At 39.7% G+C, this 21,124-nt stretch overlaps 1 protein-coding gene across 4 annotated transcripts in view; it reads left to right on the top strand.

The window, feature by feature from the left end:
* nbeab (neurobeachin b) overlaps positions 1–21,124 on the top strand; it is a 224,487-nt gene that overhangs the window by 38,779 nt on the left and 164,584 nt on the right. For all 4 annotated transcript variants that reach the window (XM_084351842.1, XM_084351841.1, XM_084351840.1 and 1 more), the window contains exons 2-5: positions 16,992–17,223; positions 18,385–18,485; positions 18,723–18,818; positions 19,568–19,689. In XM_084351842.1, the coding sequence (XP_084207968.1) occupies positions 16,992–17,223; positions 18,385–18,485; positions 18,723–18,818; positions 19,568–19,689 (551 nt within the window). The remainder of the gene's footprint in view (positions 1–16,991; positions 17,224–18,384; positions 18,486–18,722; positions 18,819–19,567; positions 19,690–21,124) is intronic.

Genomic DNA, 21,124 nt, shown 5'->3' with positions numbered 1-21,124 from the left:
TTATGTAGACAGCCAACCAGGATGATAGTCATTTGCAAAGGTGGCTGTCGGCAAAGAATTAAAACCATTGCTTGTAGAATATGAGCAACAAAAGACTCTCTAGATAGGGCTTTGTGATATGACCAAACATTTGAGTGTTAGCATCACCTTATGTAACCCCCGTTTCTCAACCATATGATTTGGGTAAATTGTCTTTGAAGATGCAAGTTGCAATGGCAGCCATTATTTCCTTTCATCTTCATGATTCTTTGCCATATGGTGTTTTCCACCAAGGCTATTTGGTGGATGGTTCAGAGCAAGTGCCTTTTCTTTGCCTTTCGACAGCCAAATAACTGGCTCTTAGCCAGGAAAACACTTTGCTAGTCTAGAACAAAGAACCGTTTACGTCAAGGGGGGAGGGATTATCATGTGATCACCATTTTTAACAACCAGAGCTAGCATAGCGTGTTATCTCACTTATCCACAGAAGAATAAACGAAAGATTGTCACTATGGATCGATACCAGCATATTCAAAGCTAGATAGCTAGCTAAAGGCTAGGGCTTAGAGAGGCTAATATTATAAGTTTATGTTCAATGTTCAAAAGAATCAAAATGTGGTAGGAAATTACCTATCTTCTTGAGCATAATCGCCGTCCATAGCATCGCAATCAACCACGACGACGAGCATGTGTTGGACCACTCGTGTGTGGATGCCAGTGTAGGCATGCAAAGTCAGGAGCACACACAAATAGTCCATGTAGTCTGCCATAGGTGATCCTATTGATTTAGGAAAATTTGAGACATATACGGTCAGCTAATGACTCTACTTTTGGTGGCTCTATAGCCCAGGGAAAAGCAAAATGGTTCCTAGGAGGTTCCCCAGTTGAACCAACTCTGAACCAGCACTAGCACTTGTTGGCATTGGTGGAAAGAGGGTATTTGCAGCTCTCAACCGTAGACTCTCTCCCTACTATTTGACATGATACTTGTGTAGCAAAGGTAGTAAAAAAGGCGTTGGTGGTTGGAGTCAGTTGAGGAGACCAGTCTGTGGCATAGTTTGCTGGCAAGTATGGTTTTCTAGTCAGCGTCAGGCTCTTCATAACAAACAAACCATGTCCATGCAACAGAAGTAACCCCTCTTTTAGGTACGAGTCAGTTTTGTCTTGACTGGTCGGAGTCTTTATGCTGTTTGGAAACACCTGGTTGTGCATCATGTTCACTCTCCTCCTTGTTGGTTCGTGAAACTTTTCTGTCTGCAATTGGCTGTGCAAGGAAGAAAAAAAAAGCTTTGTCCACTTGATGAAAAATAAATGAAAGACATTTTTCATGTACATCACACACATCACATATTCTTTCATACCCATTTACAGACTTTTCTTGTTGTCATTGTTGTCACCTGGGACTTCTCTTTTGGTTTATCCTCATTTCCTCCAGCTAAACTCCCATTGACTATAATCAGGACAGCACTCAGATTCCAGTACTTGGGGATTCTAGACCACAACAGAGTAATCAGACCCACCTACACTGTGCCCAGTGACAACAGGGGAAAAAAATGTAATTTGGCACTCTAGAGATCCAAGACTTTCACACTGGTGGGCACTCTGCGGCAACTGCTGCCTTCAAGTGCCCCATGTTGTGCTCCAATTAACCCAGATTCACCCTGTTGTTTGGAGTGAAATACAGTCGGAGAAAATGATCGTCTGCTCCGACCTTGACTTTCTACTAAAAGCTGTTGACATAGTTTTAGCTCAGCATTTCAACAATCAATTTGGTATTTACACAAATTCAAAACCCTACAGCATCACACCCAGTGCTCCTGTAACTTAGCATGTTCTGCCACACATTGTGTTACAAGTTGTTGTTTTTTTTTAAATGCAAATTGCAGTTGTGGCTGCTTACGATGATCAGTCACCTTAATTAATAGTTCAAATGACTAAGATATAATTTCATCCTCCTTATTTAGAAAAAGAAGTATCAAACTCATTTAAAAAAACATGAAATTGCTGCAGATTTTAATTGGTTTCATGGCCATCAAGTAAAGTTGAGACAAAAAAGAAGTTCCTGCATAGTTTAAATTAGGTTAAATTAAGTGGCAGGGATAATTTATTGGTGATTTGGATTATGTGTGCTACACAATGCAGGCCTATTCAAATACTTTTTTATAAAGGTGATTTGAAAAATCCCTCTGCTTAAACAGTCAGGGTTAAAATGTTTTAATAAAATAAGATATTTTTGTGCTTTGCAACAGACAAAACTAATGAATGGGCTTATCAGTCTATTAACAATAGGTATGTTAAAAGGCAGCAATTGGCCCACAAGCCGCCAGTTGAATGTTTAATTTAATATTCCCAAAAATATGTCGTGCACAAGTTCAAACAAAACAATTTTACTAGAAAGTCGATCTTTTGTCTTCGATTCTGTCACTCTTAGCTACAAATTGACGCAATAGATGGGATTCTTAGTGTGTACATTTTCAGTCTCGTGATCAACTATGACGACGCTAAGCCCAGCTGATAATCAGAGAATGTAGGAAGCTGTCACTAAACTGACAAACAGATGTTCACAGACAGATGATAAATTGGTGCTATTCTAAATGAAATTAGGGGAAGCGAAGAAACACAGCATGGCTCCATTAACTGTAAAGATTTCCCCAAATCCTCAGTGGTTGACTCCCCGCTAGAGTGAATCATTATGAAACACCTTTCATCTCCGGTTTCCTGGGGCCTTGTTAGCCACATCTGTATGCTGCAGGCATCCAGTTCAGTGAGGCATAAACACTGTAATCTTTAAATCTTTAGCAGTGTTTCCACAAACAATACACCGACCCTCCTGAAGTCTCAATCACAGTCTGGTCACATGCAGGGAGTTAGTCGTTAATTCAGGTCACATTCCCTCCAGGCCTGCCAGTTCTTACTGGTAGGTTTACACTAATCTCAATTTAAATGCAGCCGAACAGTCAACGCTCCTGTTTAGGTTGTGTAAATAAACACTACCGTGGTTCTCACCTCACAATGTAGGCACAGTGGCTGTAATCGAGGGAAGATGTGTTAAACGTTAGTATAATGGTCCTATATATTGCTGCTCTTGTCTTTTTATGGCTCCTTGTATAAACTGTAATTTCATCTCTGCTTTCCTGTAGCACATTTTATCACTGAAAAAATAAATATGGTGTCTGAGCTGTGAGGTAAAAAGTGTTGGCAAATTTCCAACACTGCTCAACCACTCTCAGACATATGGATGTCAAATATAGGCTTACTGTAGATCTGTACTCTCACTGTACATGGCAGGAGATGTACTCAGAAACTCAGACATACCAGGTGGCTGCTGTCTGGTCGCTGTTAGACTGAACGTAATTTTTAGTGAAGCAGAGGAGACTCTCCAGGTGTCACACAGAACAGAACTGGGCATTATGCAGCCATCGTGTCCTCTCATCGGTCTAACTACAGCTACTTAATCATGTACTATACCCTCAATTGTGACGTACTCATCCGCATCAGTCTGCAGCAAGATGAGAAAAAGTTTGGTTCCAACTTCTGGCTGATGGTTGATTTTTAAGAGATTCTGGGCTGTGTTTTTATACTGTTGTAGCAAAGATACCTGTGGTGAAGTCATTCAGTAACTAAGAAGGCCAGTAATGGCATTTGTGTCTTAAATAGATTCAGTTTTTACATGGTTTTGTGATGGTGGCAATGCAAATATGGGTCTGGATCAAGTAGAAAATGAGGAAGTGTTCCACTCTCTCAAGCATGTCAAGAACAAGATATGCTCCCGTGTTGCTGTCACAGCACATATCTATCTATCTAACAAGACTCTCTTTTTCTTAATTCAATGAAATATGAACTAAATGGAAGCCAACCATATATACAAACAAGCTTTATACGTACTGTATAACCACAATTAAGTCTCTCTTAAGACTCTTTCTGTATCTTGCTCATGCTGAATGATATGATCATTTCTACAATATTACGGTTTAAATACAATACAAAGGTTAATGCGTGCTCGAATTCACAGGGCATTCATTTTCTGTAGTTTCGGTGCTTTGACCTTGTTGTGAGTTGTCTCAGACGCTGCAACTGATTTCAAACCTGTTAGATTTTATTGTAGATGGAGCAGTTGGAGAAGATGAGACAGATGGGAGTCTTCCTCTCATTGAAGCAGTATTCAATGAAAGATTTTTTTTTGACAAAGGTGGCTCAGGGTGGGACAAAATATTGATACGGCAATGTATTGTGATACTTTGCCTTTTTAGGGGTATTTTGTCTTCAGTTAGACCGATATGGTGATTATTAGATGTCTGTCTTGCAATATGTCGATTATCGCAGATTCGTTGTATCATTATACTCATCATCATCATAATCATGGGCAACAATATTGTTTTGATATATTGCCCAGCCTTTGAGTTTGAAAGGCAGAGAAAACCCTGCAATACCAGACTCATTTTCACCAGTGGCTGAGCTCTCCAACTTGAATTGTCTTGTAATCAGTACAACTTATCTGAGATCAGCTGCATAAATTGTGCACCCTGACATCAACAGGCTGGGAGAGGATGTCTGAGCAGTGCAGCCTTTCTAAAACTCGGCTAGTACAAATGTGCATTAAAGATTTGCTCATGATCATACATTAAGAAGTAATCAAGGAAACAAACAGATAAACAAGAAGGAAGATAATATTTCCAAGTTGGCTCATTGTTTCCTTCCCCTCTCCTTTCTCTGTGTGTTCTTCATTAAGACGATTATTGCCTTTTAAAGGGAAAAAGATTCATTCTTTTCTCGCTGCTGGTCAGCGTGCAGCACAGTGGTGAGGTTAACTCATCAGTGAAGCGGAGCGGATAGATAGGCATTTGAAGTGTGGTCATTAGCATGGTTCAGCATTGATGTGAAAGCCATTCATCATACTAAATGGACCCACAGAAGCAATAAGCTTCTTTCTTACATATTTCACACCCACCTCCCTTCAACGTTCCACACCCCTGTCCCTTAAATGGCTTGACCTTTATTTTGGTGACATTTTTAAAGTAAAGAAAGAGAGGCCTTAGAATAGTTCCCTGGAGTGACTGTGCCATTTTGTCTCAATGCTGGCTATTGTTTGCATAATATCTCTTCATACATATCTCTTTCCAAGTCGTTCGTTTTAGCAGTCACACATTGAGAATAGACGTGAACTACTGTAAATGGTCATGTTTGTCAAGTTTGGTCTGGTCAACTGATTTTCCAGTCTGCACTCTGATTTGAGATATCTGCATGCCCTTGCTAATTTATTGATTTTCTTCTTTGAGAAAAAAGAAAACTCCTCCGCATAAATGGATTTTTCTTTGCACCTTTTCCCACATTTGTCCTCATTGCTCTATCAAGTAGATGGTTGCATTTTCTTTCCTCACTTTGCATGTCAGGGGTTCAAAACAAAAATCCATATAGTCCCCTATCTGTTTTTCTGGCAGTTGATCCATAAGTTTTAATGATGTTGCTCCAGAAGTATAGGATTAGATGTTAGCAGACAAAAAAATGACACCTTATTATTGTTATGATTACCAATGACTGATGACTGAAGTGGCCATAATTGTTTTATTGACAGCCTTATATATCAGTCTGATAATTTACTGTCTGTACTATTAATATTCTAACCTTAGTGTTTCATTATTATAGGACTATTGTTGGATAATTTATTTTACAATTCAGTCATAAAAAATACAACATCCAAATGATTTCAATCAAATACTGTGAAATTCTGTTATCGTCATAGCTTTTTTGCCATTCTGTTCAGTTATCTTGTCTTTTGTTGGGATACATAATACCCTCTGTGCTTCAAAATAGACATTTAAGTATGATTCATTATTTTTTCAGTGAGACATGCCAAAAGGAGTGTGAATCTAATGAAATGAATCTGTTGATGTAAAAAGATATTTGTGGAAATCTGAGGTCATTTATCCGAGTGCTTTTGTGAATAAGTTATATCATCATTACATAACTTCTCTTTACTGTTGAGCGGTTAAAACACATTCGTCTAGACTGCCTCATTGTTGCTGAAGAATAATATATTTTTTAAGAGTGGCTGTGAAGTGCGAGCGGTTGATGGAAAACCCAAGTATTCTGTATGGATACAGTGTTTTGTGTCCAACTCCCTCTGGTGCTGCTAAGCACTTGGCTGCAGAATGGCCAATTCATTGTTTCCTGTGCTTTACTTCTGCATACCAAATTTTTGCATCATACTTTATCCCTTTGACTGCTTTTGGTTTAAAAGTCCACTGCAGGCTTTTCTCATTCTGTAGCTGAACTTTGGTGTTGTGGTCTGCACACACAGGTTCACAAGGAGAGGAATACTAACTGGAATAAGACAACAGCTATACTGTCATTTTTATGACATCCACGTTTAGTTTGTTTTTTCTTGGTTTGGTCTTCTGCTAGTGAATGCAGGGCTGTTTGTTACTGACGCTGAACATCAATAGAGCTTCATTCTAACACAAACATTCACCACATGGAGACAGTTTGAGTGCACAAAGTCCTAATAGGTAGGGATGTAAATCACCAGCTTCATTAGGACATGATATTATATCAATTCTTTCACCATTGGTTTAAGTCTAGGGGTCAACCGACATGTTTTTTTCAGGGCTGATACGGATACCAATTATTGGTAATCAAGGAGACCGACAACCAATAATTGGAACTGATATACATTTGCAGTAAAAATAAAAATCTTACTCACTTAAGTAAGATTTTGAGGTACTTTTTTATTTTTGTTTTCTGCCACTTTATACTTCGACTCCACTAAACTTATTTTATAATTTATTTGATAACTAACTAAGTTAGTGGTAACTTTGCAGATTCAGATTATTCAGTGTTGATAGGTCATTACTTGTGACGTGTAACCAATCAGATAGTGTTGTGGGCGGGACGTTGAGTGAGACCACAGCATACAGACAGAGAAAGGATGCTGCATCAAAGCCAAAGTAGTGCGTTTTTTAATTAATATATTTTATCGGCAATTGGATACAAAAAAACACCAATAATAGGAAGAATGCTGAATATTGGACTCGATAATCAGCAAAGCCGATAATTCGCCTACCACATTTAAGTCATTGCACCTCCCCACAGAATAGCACAGTTGAATTTCAGCCTGCATTCATGTTTTTTTCAGCATCATATTGCTGAAACAGAGCATCTTATACTGCTGAAGCATGAGCAACAAGTTGGTAGACTGCTGGATGAGATGCCCTGTTTGTTGACCCAGCTTTTCTCCGAAATCCCAAATATTTCCACACTACTGATTGATTTGCTGAGAGGCGAGTAAAACATGCTCATCATCTAGTTCTTGGCCGCTTGCCATAACCTGGCGCTAGCACCGGGCTTGGACAAACGTGACGTGATGGGAATTTAAAAATATAGGCGTATCTTTTAATATGATGACATGGATTGATGTTTTGACTTTGCATCAACATTGGATCATTAAACACTGAATTGCTAGATTTGATCTGGATCGATGGATTGTTACGCCTCTAGGAATAGGCAAACATTAGATGAGTGTATCTGGGCTTTTATCAAGCCAGTGCTTTCTCTGATCATGATGATCATGACTGGACAATACAGCAAACAGTGTAGTGTCATTTCAATCACTTGTAGGAGCAAAACAGCTTTTCTGAAGTTTGAATCTCATTATATTCGTTTGAAAATATCAGGCTGGACAATACTGTCCACATCTGGGAGACTAGATAAATGTGTCTTTGAACCTGGATCACTTCTCATTTTATTCATTTACCAATATCAGGGAGGACACCCTTCCTCTCCACATCCGCCCCTCAGAGACTCCTTCACTGCAACGTCCACACTCCGCCAGCAGTCTTCGTAAATAGGACATCAGTTCTATTTATTTTCACCCAATTTAGTGGCCACTGTAGGCTTCCCGCGGAAACTGTCTCAAGTCCAATCTTTGCTGCCTGTCACCATGGCGACGGCGAGCCTTCGGCCCCGGCCTAATCAGAAGCAGTTGAAAGTGGAGGGACTCTTGAGGGCTCGGATGCAACTCTCTTAATTCTCCGCCTCATAGCGGTGACGCACAAATGAATTTTCTCTCAGGGGGAAAAAAACGCACTTGATTGAGGCTCATAACCCTATCGTGCTGAAAGAGAGGATCCACAGGGGTGAAAAATTAAACCAAGCACACACCTTAATTGCTTTCACATAAACAATTTTTGGTTTTGCTGCACAGTAAAATAAATGGCTGCTTGGTGGTTCGCTATTCCCAACACATTAAGAAATCACTGTAATGGCTCAGGTTCTTTCATTTCCTCAGACACAACAGGCTCTGTCGGATTATCTGTAGCATCACACAATCTCATCTCTCCAGGTCAGACAGGTGAAAGTGACAATAAGCCTGTGAGCAGTTCACTGAACCTCAGGCCAATGTGCAAGGTGACTGAAAGACATTATTGCTAATCTAGTTTCACCTCTGGTTTATTAACGGCGAGGCCTTCTCTCTAAGTCTCTGTGGGGTGAGAGGAGCTGGCTGTCACTCACTACCCCTGTGTAACCACCCTGACAGGTCTGCCAGCTTGAGCTGCATAGATACCAGCTCGAGCCTAATTAAAGCGGTATTACTCTCCTGCCTCACATTCTAGTGTTGTTTCTATAACCTTCCTCTCAGGTTTTGCAAATCATCGAGCCACAGCTCCACTGAGCTTCAGAGCGTCTAATAATTCGGAGCAGATATTCTTAATTGAAATTACATGATTAGCCAAAGCTGCAGGAGGCAGGTTTTCCTCCTTCTGTGAGCACCTCTCTGGGGAACATGGAAATGGGTCAGCTTTACCTGCGTCTGCAAAACCCTGATTTGGACCAGCATGTTGCATCATACAACACGGATTGTTGGCTGCTGAAATTGCTTCACTCCCTTACACTGGGCTTATAGATGGCGAAGTCTGTGTGTGTGGGACAATTGTGTAGAACAAGTAATCTATTAGTTGTAAGTTATCAATTTAATCAACAACTATTCTGGTAATTGATTAAATCCTTTTGAGTATTTTTTTTTAAGAAACAAAGTCAAACTTTTTCTTTCTTAGCGGCCTGCTGATCGACTCGGCCTGATACAGATCATTGAGCAAAAATTCTGATTTCCACATATCAGCCAATAAACACAATTTTTTTCCGGTGATTCCTTAAATGTGGCTATCCAACACTTATCCAACACGCATATTTTACAGTTTATCAATGAAATTTATTGACTAAAATGACATCAAGTGCGCTGAAACAGTAAACATCAGTGGAAATGTTGTAATTATAAATTACCCCAAGGAACTTTTTCTGCAATATAATCCTATAAAAAGTTTTTTATATCACTTCAAAAGAAAAGAAAAAAGAATAATCAATAATGAAATTAATTGTTAGGTGCAGCCCTATGTGTGTGTGTGCGTGTCTATGTGTTTGTGTGACCCTGCAATTCAGTGCATTCACACTGTATAGAACTTATGCAGCTCTTTGATGTTGAATTATGGTGCATTCAAAGAAATGTCAGCATCTTTAATTCCATTTGCGTTCAAGTCGAAACAGCATGAATACCAATTGGTGAGGTGGGTGTGCAAAGATAAGTGCTTAAGCCGACACTCGACATGCTGACTGACAACTTGTCTTTTTTACTATGACTGTACACAGAGCTCAGACACTTGTAGCACCTGAAAGACTTCAGTTAGAGCCCATCATTTTTCCATTTCCACCCTTTGGTGAGACACAGTGACAGAAAAGAGCATCCTGTACGTGGAATAATTAGTTGGGTATGACATCCCATATGCTGAGCTCCTAGCTGAGAAAATACACACTTTGGGTCATCTATCCCATATGGATGAATACATTTAGCGGGTGTCATCATCATAGCATCAATTAACGGTTCGCCCATCCATAAAAAATGCAGACTTTTAGGCTGTGGAGATTTGCCTTAATGATGAAGCATCAATAGGTGCAGACTAATAAGCTAAAAATAATTCAGGACATTTTGTCTGTGATAAATATTCCATGCTTTTAGTATTTACTCATGAATCAAGATAAGTTTGAAATCATTGGATCCAACAGCAACTGTGAAAAACAGGCACAACACAGATTGTATGGCAGATTCACGGCAACATGGTGACCACATGGCAGGAACAGCCCTGCGATGATAAACTCCTGCAGAATGCATAATATGATTCCTTTGAAAAATACTGATCCATCTGATGCCGTTTTAGTTTAATAAAGTCTAAGGACAGGCTGAAACTTTTATTACCCAGTTATTTCTGATCTTTATCTATATAACCTTGTTCTCAGTCATGCCTTGAGGGTAATCCCTGCATCTTTTCAAATGCCTAAAAAAGTGCCTTTGAGTTTGATAATTCAATTAATACATAGATACAATTCCCCCAACAACTAAAAGCAACATTTTGTTAATTTACCTTTTATTTTTAATTAAATCAAATAGATTAAATATTAAGAGGGCGAACTCCTTTTATTGACTTTGCATGCACAGAATCTGCACACTCCAATACAGTAGGTGGTGGTATGCACCTTTTGAAGCTGGTTTGCAATCCGCCAATCAATACAGAAGAGAGCCAAACATGTCGTAGCCAGTGTGGACCTTCTTTAAAGTTTCAGATAAAGACAACACAATTGCAATTTACTGAACATGTTCCTCAAGGGTTCAGAGAGGAGGGAAAAGGCTACGAGTTTTAACACAACAAACCTTATCAGAGCCGTGGATTATTAAATCTCAGGTCTGCATAGAACTACAGGTTGGGAACTTATTTTTAAAATAAAAAATATATACAATTAGCAGTTGTCTGATCAGTATCAGCCATGAGAAATAATCAATTAGTAGCAGTACTGACTGAAAAATATCCATATTGTGCACCCCTGTTTGTTAAATTAACATTTTGTTTCTTCGAATGTTCTGATTCATTTGCATCTGAATTTATAACATGTCTTTCTCAAAGCAGCAGTTTTATTGTGCAGATTACTGATAGTGCTATCATCTCTGAGTCTCAGTGAGAAAGGATTTAGTCAAGGAGCTCAGTCTCACCAGCACATGAGCTGCCGTTGGGTTCAACTGTGGTAAACAGACCACGGCTAGCAGTGTTCTATCATCAGAAACCATCAGGACTAGAAGTCAGAGATAGGCACACAATAAATGAGTGTACAGTCACATTCTTTAGCTTTCAGTGCTCCCTGCTGTTACAGTATTTTAGATAAGTCCCGGAGAAGCCGCAGGGAGTCTGAAAGAAAATTGAACTTTTAATTCTCTGGAGGTTTGGAAGGAGTAAAAATGTACCTAGCGTGTTTTGTCTTGGCCTCTTGTTGCTTCCATAGTTGCCTCTAAACAACAGTAACACATATTAATTGCATTAAGCATTGCTTGGCTAAGACACACCAAAAATAAAAGGAAATTTATAAAAACAAGGCTTTGGCAGTAACCTTTGTCCACATTTAGATGTGAGATGTGAGACCTATTTTACAATAATTCAAAATACATTTAAATTGTTGCAGGTGTGAAACAGAGAGGCATCTGACTTATATTCAGGCGATTACTTTCTAAAAGCACCATTTGCAGCAATCACATCTTCAAGTCCTCAGTGCTTTTTCCATCCACTGCACCTCCTGTCAGATTGGAGGGGTACAGTCAGAAGAATTGCAGCCTTCAGGTCTCCGCAGATTTTCAAACAGCTTCACCTCCAGACCTCTGTCGGTGCCTGGGTCACTAGACGCTCAGACTTTTGTCATGAAGCCACCGCAGAATTGTCTTTTCTGTGTGCTGAAAGGTCACTGTCATGCCGAAAGATGAATCCATTCTGACATCATCTGCCTCTCTTTAAAGACCTCTCTCTTTTTTATTGTTTCCTCTATTCCTCTTTTGGTAATGCTGCAACCACCTTCTTTGTTGGAACAGGTGATGAGTCGTAGCCGCTTGTTGCCGCTTGGTTTGCCACATTGTGTTCAGGCCTAGGTTCCATTTTGTTCTCAACAGACAACAGAATATTTTCATCTTGTGCTGTCAGGTTTACTGTCATTAAATAAACTCCAGGCAGGCTGCCATATGCCTTTAATTTAGGAGAGGAATCTATATAGCTATTCTACCAACAAGGCCTAATTAATGGAGTGTTACAGAGATTGTTGTGTCTCTGACAGGTTCTCCATCTCTGCAGAGGAACTGCAAGTGGCCATTTGGTCCTAATGAAGCTCTGACAAACAGTCCCAGTCAATCGAAACACTTTTCGAAACTGTTTTTATATCCTTCCCTAAATTTTTTGCCTTAACCAGTTATCCTAAAGTTCTGCTGACAGTTATATGGACTTCATAGTTTAAGGTTTTGTCGGACTTGTCAACTGTTGGAACTTATAGAGGTCGAGATGTGTTTGTGCTTTCACGTTTAATTAACGGAATCTCAAGATCCCAAGGAAAGCAAAATAAATGTAAGCTAAATGTGTGCCATAATAATGGGTTGGAATAAACGGTACAGTTTCCACTTTATTAGGACACCTACAGTCTAATGCAATTCAACCGTTCTGCCTTAAAGAAAACCTTTTTTTAAATGTTGTCCAGTACAACACCTGACCTCAATAACAAACATACCACTGAAGGTATACATTTCCCACAATGTCACTAAAAAGTGAAAATAATGAGCTTTGTAAAGATATCTGTCAGAGCCGTTGTATTGGATTGTATTAGACTGTGGAAATACCTCATGAATTGTAAACCCACCATAATGTCACCCATAATGTTTCTATTTTGAAGCCTCAAGATTGGCATGACCAGCATTGCCATCTTGTTTCATTTGAGCCTGAGCCAGTGTTGTGGGGACGATTCCCGCAGATTTCCATTCAAGTTAACCCACTTTGTCTCAACATCCTCTCATGGTGGGAGCAGGCTTTTGTGTTGGTTAGCCAACAACAGAGAAATTGCTATGTTTTGCTTATGTTTCTGGAGTTGAAGATGAACAAACCCACATTCCAGTTTTCTTAATTGTTGAGGGGAGATTTGATTCACATTTCAATCCAAAAATAAAGTTAATCCAGTGGGTCTTGACATCCTCAGATGGTGTTGGTTCTTGCAGCCAACAATAGATAGATTGTTTTGCTCATACCTCCCACATCATCATACACAGCCTATTCGCTTGGATATAATGTTAGCAGTTAATGTTTCTGCAAACCACAGATGCGTCCAGATGTGACCTTGTTTGTGATGACAGATTTGGGTATTTTGAAGGAGACCTCAGGACACAGCTTGAACTTACCTTCACGTACCTTCAGGATGGTCCCCTAACTGGAGGTGGTGCTGTGTTACATAGTGACATAGCAAAGTGGAAGCAAAGGCTGGCCTATAAAGAAGGTGTTTCAGACAGAACAGGAGCAGAGTGTCCCTTTGCCGTGGACTTTGGGCTTGTAACTTTGCAGTGGTTTATACAAAAAAAGAGGAATATGGTGTCTTTATTAATTTTTGGCACTCTGCTTTTATTAAATGGGTCACAGTAAAGAGAAAAAGAGTGGGAGAAAGAAAAAGATAGATAGATATGAAGACATGTTGTTTACTTAAGTGTGTAATGCAACCAAGTTAATGGAGCAGCAATTAACTAAACAGGAGACTTGGAGCATATGAAGTTTTAGTATACTCATTTACAGTCTTTTACTATGTCAAAACTAATGTTTTTATGGTTGTAATATGTAAACAGACTGCAGCAATTTTCCCCTGTATACAAGAATTTGGACATGTACATTGATTATAGGGTTCACAACAATAAACTGAAGTGGTGTTAAAAACTCTGCATTGATTTGTTTTTCAAGAATTTTTGTATGGCTCAGAGAAGCTCTTCTCTCCGTGTGTTAAGTGTGTAATCAGTGATTTCATGTCTTTATTTACCTCTTGTAACATAATGGGAGAAAATTATTCTGGGGTTCTGAATCTGCAATTACACCACTTCTCAGGATTGTGGTGTGCCTGTGAATAGTATGATTAATAGAAACAGTCTTGAAGACTGATAAGATTTAGTCTAGACATCATGGCTTTTTTCTTTGCATGCAGTATTGGGTGGTATGTGTTTGACTGCCTCTGGAACCATTAAATGTCTCTTCTTTATTATCAGTTTATAATGTTATATTGTTCTGTTGGTATCCTTCAGTCTTTATTGGTAATCTTTCTGCCACAAAGTAAAAACCATATAAAAACATTGTGTTAGTGGGAAAACACTAAGTAAACACAGTGTTGACACTGTTAATTTATAAAAGCACCACAATCTTCCTGTCCTTGTCGAAACAATAAACTGAACGTAAATAACTTTTTCTCATCTTCACGTCTTGGTGCTGCACTAGTTGTTGAACTTATTCATCATTGATAGCAAGACTTTTGCACCTTCACTGGAATTCATAAATAATCTTGAAGAAAAGTAGAGCCCAACAGTTGCTGTATAGACTCCATTATAAGGTTTTTGTCCTTGGCATAACTGTATCTTATATTGTTTGTTAGTATAATGACAAGTATGATTGATTTAGTTTCTTTGGAATCTTGTTTGCAATTTATTACTTAACTTGAGTCTTCTCAAGTATGTTTTACTCCTTTCACTAAAAGAGGTCATATTATGCAAATTTCCAGGGTCATAATTTTATTTGGGTATCCTAGTAGAATAGGTTTACATACTTTAATTTTCAAAAAACACATTCATTCTCTCATATGGTGCATTGCTGCAGGATTCCTTTTCACACTGTCTTGAACGCTCCGTTTAAGCTACAGAGGGAGACATTGACTCCTTGGTGAGAGTTGCACATGCGCATTACTTAACGGGCAGGATGTAGCCAATCAGTGGCAGATTAGCGAGGGACACGCAGAGCGCCGCTACAGCTGGTAACCACGGCTGCGGTACAGCCATATAAGTTACAGAAGTGAAGGCTTGACTCCAAACCAGGCGTCTCAGGCAGTGCAGGAGCAGAGTTTTCTGTGGGAGGGAGTAACTCCCTTTGGCGTGGACTTTGGGCTTTTTCACTTTCAGACCTTTTATATGCACACAAATGCTATATAACACAATAAAAGAAAGGCAAAAACCCCAAAAGCATAATATGACCTCTTTAAGCAGTTGTAACAATTGACTTGTGCAGGGTTTTGGATAAGTTTGTGTAAATATTTATTAGTATAACTGACCTTTTTGGGCAGGATCAGAGGTTTTGGTAGCAAACTGATATTATACTGTCAAATATAATCCTCACTGCCCAACAGACTTGGCCACCAGATGCAGCATGTTTTACTTAACAGAAGGATAAAGCAACAAAATGTTGGTGTCTTGTGTTTGGCTTTTTCCTGGTGGACATGCTTGGTGGCATTTGGCAGTGGTGGGAGGAGTAGGCAGTTTGGCGTTGGGGATTGTCTGTATACCAATAACGAGCTTTCTACCAGTTTGTTAATTTAACATACCAATTAACATTGTGACTGTATCTAGAAGACAGACGTGTTACAGCTTGTTTGGCCTTATAGGAGTCGTCTGCACATTTTGGCTGACTCAGAGTGCACATTACAGCCACCCCATGAGTTTTCAAGCTGTGAAATTCTTGTTATTGTTAGTGCCTCACTGCCCTTTGTGCTCATTCATAAAGATGTCGGCATTGCCCTGTGGTTTTATGTAACATGCAGGCAATATCTTTTCCAGAATAAACTGCCTCAGTAAATTGCTGAAATTAAAAAAATATTTTAAGATTAACTGTCACTTGTACTGGATCTACATACCTGCAACATCACTTAGGCCTACTCCACACATACACGTTTTTGGACTGTTATGATAATCTCTGTCCATAAAACAGACCTGACAAACTTAAACAACATCATAACATATACTCCACGTTCACATTTGCTAAAGATGCTACATACACTGATAAACATGGGTGTCTGCCTCATCGTTTCCAAAGATCTCTGTGTCTGCCCATTGAGACATAAACACTGGAAACAGAGTTTCTGAATATCTTCACCCTGGAAGGAGTTTTCCAAAAGCTTTGTTTTTAGTGACCTAAAATGCCATTTACATGTATGTGTGTACAAAAGGCCAAGAGGCACTGAAAAAGCTTTGTTTTAAGAAAAACCTATGTACGTGTGGACAGGGTCTTAAATGTGTGGCACAACTTTGTTTGACAAGTTTTACTTCTTAGGATTAGTTTGAATGCATCATTTCCCATTAAGCCTTTCTCTCATTTTCCACCTGAAACTTTTTAATGTACATTGAAGTGTGTTATACCTAAGAGAGTATAAAACATTTCTCTGAAGGGTCTGCACAACAACTGCATTCGGGAAGGAGGAAAAACTGTTTCTCCAATCTTAAAGTCCTTGCAGTCCACTGACACACATCATTGTAATGTAATTTCACCAAGATCTGATGATGATTGAGGTGAGGCTCGATTTTTAACTCCATGGACGAGTCTCTTCCCACTACTTTTGATCTCACCTAGCTATTACCTGTCAATCACAGTAATGTGCAGTGGATATCTAGGCCCATTTTCCAGCTGCTTGCTTTGATGCCCACCAGCAGGTTGTTGACAGTACTCTCCTCATATACCATGCACTTCTTTAGAGGCCTAATTTCATGCTTGATGAACTTGAAGAACTGCATTATTGATTGTTGTTTTCTACTTTCTTAATAGTGATTATCATTTGTGACTCACAAGCGGCAGCGGGGCAATAGGGACTCCCCCTCCCCTCCTCTTTTCATTAAATGCCCGGCTATTTTATTTTCATGGGTGCTTAAATTCTGATCAAAACCTTTTAAGGAGGAAAAGGGATCTCCACTTTTTTCTTCCAGTTCTGGCCAGCCCTTTAACATCAGAGCAGTGACCCGAAAAATATATGAAAGCGTTCTCTTGGTTAATTTCCCCTCGGAGAAGGAACCTGATCAAGACCAGAGGTGAAAGCTGGGTCAAACAGCAACACTCAGAGTGAAAGTTTAGTTCAGATCCATGTCGTGCCATGCTGCTTGTGGAAGGTATAAAAATCCAATCTTTTCTTACATTACCCTTCTGTCCCATCTTACTCTGCAGTTGGTGGGTGGTGAGTTTGATCTGGAGACCAACTTCATTATCCAGGATGCGGAAAGCATTGGCTGCATGGTGGAGCTGCTGGAGCACTGCGACGTCACCTGCCAGGCTGAAATCTGGAGCATGTTCACCGCCATCCTCCGAAAAAGTGTTCGAAACCTACAAACGAGCACTGAGGTGGGACTCATCCAGCAGGTGCTGCTCAAAATGAGCTCAGTGGATGACATGATTGCAGGTATGATAATGGTGTGAGCAGGCTTTTTTCTCCTCAGTGGTAGGGGTAGTACATGTATGTTTATTTTCACATTGATTCACATGGCTCATATAGAAATCTGATTTTAAGAGGCGAACCTACAGGCATGATCTGTGGCATCACAAATAGTTTGGAAGCCAGTCCTGGTCTTGCATTATTATGCATTATGCATTTTCATACAATATGGATTTTTTAATGAAAGAGAAAGAGTAGGTGCCATTTAATGATTTTAATGTGGAAAATGTCCTTTTTCCCCCTGTAAAAACCATGCCAGGAACACTTGAGAGAATGGTTTTATCTATGTCTTAATACATGTGTGGAGGGAGTCTTTAATAATAAACTACAGTTGTCCCCCCCTGGCTGTAAGACCTCAGGATGTTCTGTTGAATAAAGCTTGACACGTTGCCATGAGATTTGGTACAGGTATTCATTTATTTATGGGTCATTAATTATCCAGGGGTTAATCGCTGTGTAGTGGTCACTGTGTAGGCACTTCCTGAACATTTTGTCCAGCACCAGCCTCAGGTCAGAATTTCCCCTTGACCAACACTTGATTTATTAACAAGGTGCAGTATGTGAAATGAATTGGATTTAGTTTCCATGACGTATTGTAGTTGGTCACACTGTGGTTTTAGACAAGTAGTTGTGATTTCTTTAGTCTTGTTATTTGATCAGAGCCCCTATAATCTGTATTCAGGTCACTGTGTTCTTGTCTGTGGAAGTCAGTGTCACTTTGATATTTTGCACTGTGCAAATTATATCCATACCTTGTGTAACCTGTAAATTATGTTTCAGCTGATGAAATCCAAATGCATTTTCCCTGCAGTGTTGCTGCGCCTCTGAGTTTAACAATTTAGACATCACTTTGATTTACAAGTCAGTTTCCATGTAATTGTAGTGGAAGTGTTTCTGTGACAGATTTAATGGAATTTCACAGACAATGAACTCAGTGAGAACTAAAGCGAAACTGTTTTTTATTATCTCTGGAGTTGATGCATATGAATACTTTTCACCATGAGGACCTCCTGTGCAGTGTGGATGAAATGTAATATCTGTATAATGCAGCAATTTCATGATTGTGCTCTCTCTCCTCTTGTTTATGTGCGTGTTTTGTGATGTGTGCATGATCGCTTGCCTTTAAAGACTTGCTAGTGGACATGTTGGGAGTGCTGGCCAGCTACAGCATCACAGTGAAGGAACTGAAGTTGCTCTTCAGCATGCTACGAGGGGAAGGAGGCCTCTGGGTAAGTGATAGCACAGTGCGGATGCAGTGAGTTAGACTCAAGTTGTTGTTTTTTTTTTGTGGTTTGACACTGTCACTTGAGTTGCCACCAGAGAGCCATCACACTGACTATGTTTGAGGCTTGTTCTGTAATTGACTTACTGCAGGATGAAGTAACTGACAGTGTATTGACTGCATTCTAAACTGTCAGAGAGAGGCCTTGACTTTCTTGTTCTGACTCTTTTCATCACCTATGCAGCCGAGGCATGCGGTCAAAATGTTGTCGGTGCTGAATCAGATGCCCCAGAGACACGGTCCAGATGCCTTCTTCAACTTTCCTGGTCGCAGTGCAGCAGTAAGCTTTCACACTTTTCCACTCTGCAGTCAATTTTAAAAATGGCATTTAGTGTTAACTACTTTTCTTGGACAATATATTGCCCCAAACATAATTCCATTAAACAACATTGTTGTCATTTCAAGACAGTTTTATCTCACTGATATGATAATGAAAAAAAAATGAAAGTATTCTGTAATAGTTCAAGGACACCTTTTCAACAAGCAATGATGAATAATTCTACAGAATAGTCAGACATTGGGAATGGAGTGTGAGCCTTTTGTATCCTTTTGCATAACATCAAAACATGTTGACTAAAGTAGATGAATGAGTTGTCACATTCTTTTCATAAAATTAACATTTTCACTGCAACTTTACCCAGAAGCAAATAGCTCTCGCAGCACGGCTGGATTTATTTCAGAGGCTGGACAGTTGCCAACATAAAACTTTCAGCATGAGCAGGAATTATAATGCAATCAGTTGCAATTAGCAGTTTCTTGTGTGTTATTTATTTTATAACATTTTTAATAACTTAGAACATAAACAGTGGTCTTACCTCAACAAACAATCCCGTAAATCTTGCTGTTATGTCTTGGGCACAAAAGAAGCATGAAAATCATTGGTCATTTTTTCACACATTAGTTTTGGTCTCTAATTCAAGTTTATTTCTACGCAGGCCAGCTTGATTTGACCTAAACTTACTCCAGTAGAGGCGCAGCAGTGGAGTTTTAATGACTGCGTGTTTGTGTCTTTTTTGCTTTTCGTCACAGGCCATTGCTTTACCTCCTATTGCCAAGTGGCCTTATCAAAATGGGTTTACATTCAACACCTGGTTCAGAATGGATCCCCTGAACAACATCAATGTCGACAAGGACAAACCATATCTCTACTGGTGAGTACACAATTAAAGACATTTGTGCTCCTTAGCTCTCTCACAGGTGCTTTAGGTCTACATTATGACACCAGAGAGAAGAGAATTACACTTTCCTGTTTTTCATCAATCTAATTGCTTTAGCTGTGTATTAGAAATCATTCCCTCTCTGCAGAGACCTATAAAGCTACCAGCAGCTTTATTGACAAATCAATATGCTGTCTGATACTCTGTGACCTACAGTGATTTTCCCAGCTAAGGAGATTATGACTGTAACTTGTTTTTCAAGGTTAAACTAGTTTTACAGACATTACTTTTCCACACACAAGCGACAGTTATGTAATGTTGTTTGTGAAAGGGCCTCATTTTTTCCCAGATAGGTGCTCATGAATTATAATGGAGAAAGAGGGGAATTAGGTGAGATTATTAAGATTAAAACCCATGGAAGCATGAACTACAGAGACTGGCGCTGGCTGTTACAGAGGTGGACTGCTGCAGTGGGAGGCACTGTGGAGGTATTAATTTAGATCCGAATATCTGCCACATAAGGCCCACATATCAGCTCCTGCAGGAGGCTTGTGGGTAATTAGAGCAAAAATCAATAACCCAAAAGTGAACTGATGTCCTGCAGCCATTTTTTCGGTTTATGAGAGGAGCTTTGGGAGAAAATCACAAAACACAATGGGATGTTTTAAAAGAGTGATGTGAGGGAATGAGATGAAAGGGTAGAGCTGACCGATGGGTTCACACTATTTGGTCAGAGATAACAGTTAGTTCATTGTATCATCTGCTGGCTGCCATTGCTTTAGCTGGATCACACAGTTTCAATAAAAGGATCTACTCACCTTGGAAGTACTCGTTCTGTGTTTCTCTGATGTGTAACATCAAAAAGAAAAAAAAAAATAAGCCCAAAATACTGGCTAAGAGAAGTTATTGGTATTCATGTGGCAGCGATTTCTTACTGACAGAGTCACAAAAAGGCTGAGATATGCCAAGCTAATCCTGTTTGTGCATTGCTCCAAGGGCCTCATAGCTCAGTGGCCGGGCATGTAGACAACAAAAAAAAAAAGAATTGTATCTTCAGAGGCGGACCAAGGTTTGCTGCTTTTCATCTGATGTGCAATCACAAGCAGGTTTTGTCCAGTGGAGCGTCTTGGCCGGCTCAGTGGTAGCGAGGTGTGGGGGCTCTATATCTCTCTGTCCCTGCATGCGCCCTGCAATATAAAAGCCCAGGTTCTCTTTATCTGCCCTGACAAAGAGGTCTGTTTGTTTTAGATGATCCCAGTAGGTGGTGGTGGTCTGGGGCTTTGAAGGTGGTGCACTGCTATAGACGTAAAGACTGTGGGAGTGTAGTGAGTATATGTCAGCAATGAAAAAGATGTTCAGTCCAAGGAGGGGAGAGAAGAGAGAACTAGCTTGGTATTTGCAGGGTTGTGTGTGTGTGTGTGTGTGTGTG

Source organism: Pagrus pagrus (assembly GCF_965226575.1).
Source record: "Pagrus pagrus genome assembly, chromosome: 4".
In the NCBI taxonomy this organism is placed as follows: domain Eukaryota; kingdom Metazoa; phylum Chordata; class Actinopteri; order Spariformes; family Sparidae; genus Pagrus; species Pagrus pagrus.
The sequence above is the reverse complement of the archived record's forward strand: the minus strand, read 5'-3'. Positions and strand labels throughout refer to the sequence as shown.